Here is a 6,000-nt window from a genome sequence, read left to right as displayed (position 1 = left end):
ACATCACTGTGTGATATTCAGATTTCTGATGACAACTCACAAGATGGCTAAAATCTCTCCTCTTAGTCCAATCGACAGTGTTTGTCACTGAAGATGAAGTTTGGGTGTACAATTTCTACAAGTCAAGGCAGTTTTTCCTATATTCTTGTTCTGTTTTCCTTTTTTCCTTTTATTTTTCCCTCCAATATTTTCTCTTCAGGGATATAGTTGTTTTTTTTTTTTTCCTCCTATCCCACCTTAAGGCAGTGTCTTAAAGTTATGAAAATTTCATTGAAAGACTAATGCATTCCTGCGTACTTTCACTTTGCCAGCAACACTGTTGAGAACATACATTCCACGTCTTTTGCCTTCACCTCCAAAAGACACAAAAAAGAAATATGCATTCTTATGCCATCAAACCATACACAGAAATCAGGTTACTACATTGCGTCCACGTACACCTCTGCCACATGGATGCAGGTTATTTTGACATTTTTTGTGTCACTAAAGTTTTTTGCTTGCAACATAGTGTTGCAGACCTGGCATGCAACTCACAGTGAGCCGTTCAGGTATTTGTTTGGACCCCCCAGCCCACTGACAAGGCCCTCCCCCCAAAAAAAAACCCCCAAAACAGTTGTTCAGTGTCAGAAATCTTGAGATGCATCCTCTCAACTGGCAGAAGAATATGGTAGAGGGACAAAATAAATAATAATAAACAGATATTTTTAAGAAATAATCTGAAAGTCAACATAGTAGAGAGAAAAATATTAGGCAGGAGTGTGTTCGTATGTCTGGGTGAAGAGACCTTGTCTGTTGCCTCTGTTACCTTTCTGGTAGGAGATTAGTGCCTCAGTAGTCCACATTATATTGTCAATGTGTATCTTAAGTTTCTTTCTGAAAAGATCAAAAATATAACTAAGTAATCTAGAGAAAACTTAAACACATGATTGTTTTGGACGTCTATAGGCACTTGGTTTTCCCTAAAGTCGATATTAAAAATGGAAATGCTATGGATAGTGTACACCCTCCATTGCTGACATCTTTGATTCTTTTTCACATATTTGAGATTATTTATTTTTCTTTTTTTAAACACGTGGATAAACCTAGCAACCCTCAGTTAGATTGTGCATGATCCACATAAATTCCTTCTATCCTGTGTTGTGAAAAAAAAAAAAGTGCATTGCATAAAAGTTGATCCAGCAAATAGATTTTAAACACAAATATTTAGTTGAAGATTGTCATTAACACTTTAGAAAATATGCAAATGTATGTACTTTGAAGGAAGATAAAAGTAACATCTTTAATAAAATATTAGTTGGCCTTTTTTATAATGGTTGGCTCACTTCAATTTTAAAAGAAGCTATTAGTAACACGCCTGATTTGCGTTATTGTCTCAAAACCCCAAAATAAGATTAGAATATGAATGCCTTCCTTCCATCTGCTTAATTATTCCAATTTTTTAAAAGGCATATTATAAAATTGTTTTCATGTCTCCCAGAAAAATCCTTCATGGTTCCTTAAATCCCCAGGCACATATCTGTTAAATCTTCTCACTGGTCACCTGTTCAGATAAGAAGGTATGTGGGGGCGAGTTTCACAATCAAACTATATTATTATGCCATATAGTAATACACATTGCAAGTCAGACTGTATTTATTCATAATAACTTTTTCAAAATATTTTTTCTTTTTTCTACACTGCATTCCCATTACAGAGCACTCTCTCCATATTGTTCTTGCACAGTACATTTCAACTACTAATCCAATATAAGAAGATGCATTCAAAAATTAAGTATTGCACAATACGCAGTTTCCTTTGTTCAGAAAGATTGGACAGTTTCTTATGCTTAACAAAGTACGTGATTAAGTAGTGTTTTTATAAATACTAATTTATTTAATAAAAATACAAAAATATAAATATACATTTATAAAAATATCATGATGAATCAACACACAGACATTCTTTAACTCAATAAATATGGCAGTAATATTAATCTTCTTTAAAGTATATTTTTGAGAGTATGTTACAATGCAGGTGCACACTGTCCCAGCTAGTAGGAAAGGTAATGCAAAGCAATTAAAAAAATTGTTTCCATCTCATTATTAAAGGCACAAAAAGCCTTTTATTGTCTTTTCATTGTCAATGAAAACCTTTCATCAGAGGTTTCTAGGCAGAGAGGGTGAATTATAGATTTTTTAAAATCTTAATCGCTCATATTCATTCACGTTGACTTATTGATTAAGCAAACCCTTACTAAGACAACACCTATTTTTTGTAAATTTTTTATTCCCAAGTAAGAGAGAGTAGGCCACTTTATCTAGTAACATAGACATGAATTCCACTAACACTGACCAGGTCACAGACTACTTTCTCAGTCTCGATCACTGTCCTCTCCACCATACATATCTGCTAGTTTTTTAAACCGAGGTCCCCAGTCACTGAGGTAATCATAGTCTTGGTTGCCTTCCGTGGTAAGCGATTCCAGGGAGCTGAGGGAATTTGCTATGGAATCATTTCCTTCGTAGGCATATGTTGCTAGTGAATCATAAGGAGGGGCAGCTGGGTCTAAATCATTTTCCTTTAACCTTCTATGAATGAAATCTTGAACATCAATGTTTTCCCAAAGAGGTGCAGTCCGTCTTATCTGAAATATAGTTTCTGGGATAACATCTCTTCTCATCTTACTTTCCTCCCTCGCTTCCGGATTTCTCAGTGTGCCAATGTCAAAAGCCTGTGTGTCTTCTTCCCCACCTCCTTCATCATTGTAGGTCACAATATTGTCCCGAACGTCATCCTTTGAGATTATCAAGGGCTCTTTCTTCCTCTGTCTCTTGAGAGCCGTAAACAAGACAACTAATACTGAAAGGAAACAAAAGGTGAATAAAGAAATGGGCAGTTAGCAATTAAATAAATGAGCAAATAATTTGCATTTTCTGTTGAACTGGAAAAGTTTAAAGGCTGGGATGGGATTTTAAGAACCTGAAGACCTACAACTATCAATATTATTGACAAAACTATTTTTGGCTTCAATGACTGCAAGAATTGAAATCTAATCTTTGCTACTAAATGTCTTTTTAAAAAAAGTGATACCCCTAGTTTAAGAAATGTTAGTTGAATAACTTTTCCTTTTGGAGAGATAAGGATTGACACAAAAATGAACCTCTACAGAGGGAGATGAAAAACTGAAGTTAAGATTTGTAAATACATTCTGGTGGCTAAATGGTCTTGATTTCAGTAGGAATTCAATTCTTAAATGCATGTAAAAATCCAGCTCTAGCGCCAGTACCTGGAGTAAATAGGAGAGGACAGCAAGATCATCTGTCAATGAGGCATAACAGTGGTTGCCGAACCACCAATTACATCAGTGCTGAGCACTTCTGTTGAGTCTTAGGAGCAAAGTTTTATTCTGAATGACTTGAGTACTGGTGAATAAAAGGGAAGGATGGACATGCTTCAGGTAGGGAGAGGGGAACCGATATCATCCACATGCCATGGTACAATGTTATGAATGTCAAGGCTGTTCTGTTCTGTTTTGTTTGTGGGTTTGTGTCTGTACAGCAGCAATTCTTTTCAAGTTTTCAGAATGCTAGTCAAGTAATAGCCCACTTGAGTAAGTTTAAGAACTTAACATACAAGAGTAGGGCAGATCGCTAAAAGGTTATTATGAAGAGGTGTCTCTTACACCTGGGTACTTACTATGTCTCTCCTATTTTGGGCATGATGACACTGGTCTACTATCCTAACACACTACCTCTTGTTGAACAATTAAATAAGGCGCTGAGAACAACACCAGCTGTAGACTAACAATTCTGTTTACGTGCTCTTCAGCCTTATGCTACTCTGGCCTCAGCTATGTCTGTAGTGCTAAGTAGAGCAGGTTCTCTGACCCTGCCGCCAAGAGGCACTAAGTGGTCACACTTATTTTGCACTGCGCTGGTCCCTGAGATTGTTCTGATCTCATGTGCTATTACTATGGTCCTAAGGCACACTTTGATTTTTGTTTTTAGTTCAGTGTTTCTGTACTAAAAGCACTGCAGCTGATCAAAGTGATGTTTTCATAGTGAGTGAGTAAGAGTATGTGTTTCATGGTACACATTTCATGATCTGTGTTAGGGCATGAAGGGTGGCTTTGAAGATGCAGAGCCTGTTGTCATGGTGAATTATGCAAGGTGGAGAGCCAGATCTGGGAGAGTTTGAACGATAATTGTCTGCTGGAAGTGGTGCCCTGCAAGTTCTGTTGTTCAAACTATGGCTGAGCAATGTCCTGAGCTAATGCTGAAACCAGGCCAGTGGTGATGTTTGAACCTAAGCAGTATGGACAATCAGATTGTCAGAGCTCAAGTACCCTCCCTTCCCTATGCCAAACAGTACAGATATAGTTCCTACATATTGCCCCTCTCATAACAACCTCTGTGGTCTTCTGAGTGTTTACTGAAGGTAGCTTGAATCTGGTTTAAAAACTGAAAAAAAAAGCGATCTCCTTAGAATTATATAAACTGACACCTGTAAGCTTGTCACTGCCTCCTTGGCAAGCTGTGTTTGCTAGGACAGGTGGAAAGGCAAAGAGGTTTTCCTCAGAGTTTGACTGGAACATAGAGATTATGGCACTTTTAAGGAGGCACTTCTCTGGTAAGCAAAACAGGCAAGTTGCAGTTTTTATATTCTAAACACCAGGTTATGAGCTAGCATTTATTCTAGTTTCTTCATGTATCACCTCATCTTCCTAACGCTTCTGCTCTCCAACCACCCATCTAACTTCTGTGCTCACACTTTATTTAATAATCAGCTGCTCTCTGTACCACTTGCAAGCAATTGAACGTTTCTCCTCTGTGCTTTTTAGCTAAATATTTCCCGAGAAAAAAAAAAATCTAGTATAATTGGTAATATTTTAATCAGTAAGAAACTTATCACTCAGCTTCAGGAGAATGATTTTAAAGTCCTGGATCTAAATGAAGATCTGTTTATAACATAAAACATTAGTCAAATGAGCACAGTATCTAAAACTGACCCTAGATTTAAAAATTTATTTCATCTAAATAGCATTGATAGTCTCATTCTTTTCACACATTCTTCTGAATAGTAATGATGACACACAGCCCATAGTAGCTCCCTCTCCCACTCTTGCAGCTCCTTTTCCATCTTAGAAAACAGTTGGTAAAAAAAAAAAAAAAAAAAAGACCACATCAGATATGAAGTACTGTTTTGCAGAGTCATGTGAATAAGGGGTTGAAGAATTTTTGGAACAGGCTGCCCAGAGAGGTGGTGGAGTCACTGTCCCTGGAGGTATTCAAAAAACGTGTAGATGTGGCACTTCAGGGCATGGTTTAGGAAGCATAGTAGTGTTGGGTTGATGGTGGGACTTGATGATCCTAGAGGCCTTTTCCAACCTTAATAATTCTGTGATTCTATGATTCTATAATATCAGGGTCTAGAAGCAACCAGACCTTTGCCTAGTCAATTGAACATCTCATTACAGGTACTTGCCTAGCAGGATAATGATGCAGAGGAGAATGGCAACCAGTGCCCCTGTGCTGAGGCCAGCAGGGAGGAGCAAGGCCTCAGCATTGCAGGACTGCATGTTCCCCCAGCTGTCGCAGGCACACACTCGAATGGTCAGCGTGCCAGTGCTGCTCTGGATCGGGTAGTCATTGTCAAATATTATGATTGGCAGGAGATAGGTACTCATCTTACTACGGCTGTATCCATTTCTTCTAGTCATAATTCCTGCTGTGTTATCTAGAATGGAAAAGCAGAATAAGTAAATGTTGCTGGATGATGTTTTATGTGGTATGGGGGTGGGGTGGGGGTTGGTACTTGTCAGCAGTTACCTTTGTTGTCTATAATGGAGAAGTTTGGATGAACAGCAAATTCTGGCACCAACTCAAAGAAAAATTTGTGTCCTTGAGGAGGCTCATCTTTGTCAACTGCACTCACAGTCTGTATCAGCTATAAAGAAAACAGTATTTCATGCTATTTTAGAAATCTTCTGTTTGAAATATGGTCTCTGCTTTCAGGACTGGT

At 37.9% G+C, this 6,000-nt stretch overlaps 1 protein-coding gene across 1 annotated transcript in view; it reads right to left on the bottom strand.

The window, feature by feature from the left end:
- Positions 1-1,466: 1,466 nt before the first annotated feature.
- Positions 1,467-6,000, bottom strand: part of CDH9 (cadherin 9) — a 99,392-nt gene continuing 94,858 nt past the window's right edge. The window contains exons 11-13 of the mRNA XM_075084225.1: positions 5,808-5,925; positions 5,464-5,715; positions 1,467-2,838 (exon numbers count right to left, since the gene is read on the bottom strand). Of these exons, the coding sequence (XP_074940326.1) occupies positions 2,351-2,838; positions 5,464-5,715; positions 5,808-5,925 (858 nt within the window). The 3' untranslated portion in view covers positions 1,467-2,350. The remainder of the gene's footprint in view (positions 2,839-5,463; positions 5,716-5,807; positions 5,926-6,000) is intronic.

Source organism: Phalacrocorax aristotelis, chromosome 2, assembly GCF_949628215.1.
Source record: "Phalacrocorax aristotelis chromosome 2, bGulAri2.1, whole genome shotgun sequence".
Lineage (NCBI taxonomy): Eukaryota > Metazoa > Chordata > Aves > Suliformes > Phalacrocoracidae > Phalacrocorax > Phalacrocorax aristotelis.
The sequence above is the reverse complement of the archived record's forward strand: the minus strand, read 5'-3'. Positions and strand labels throughout refer to the sequence as shown.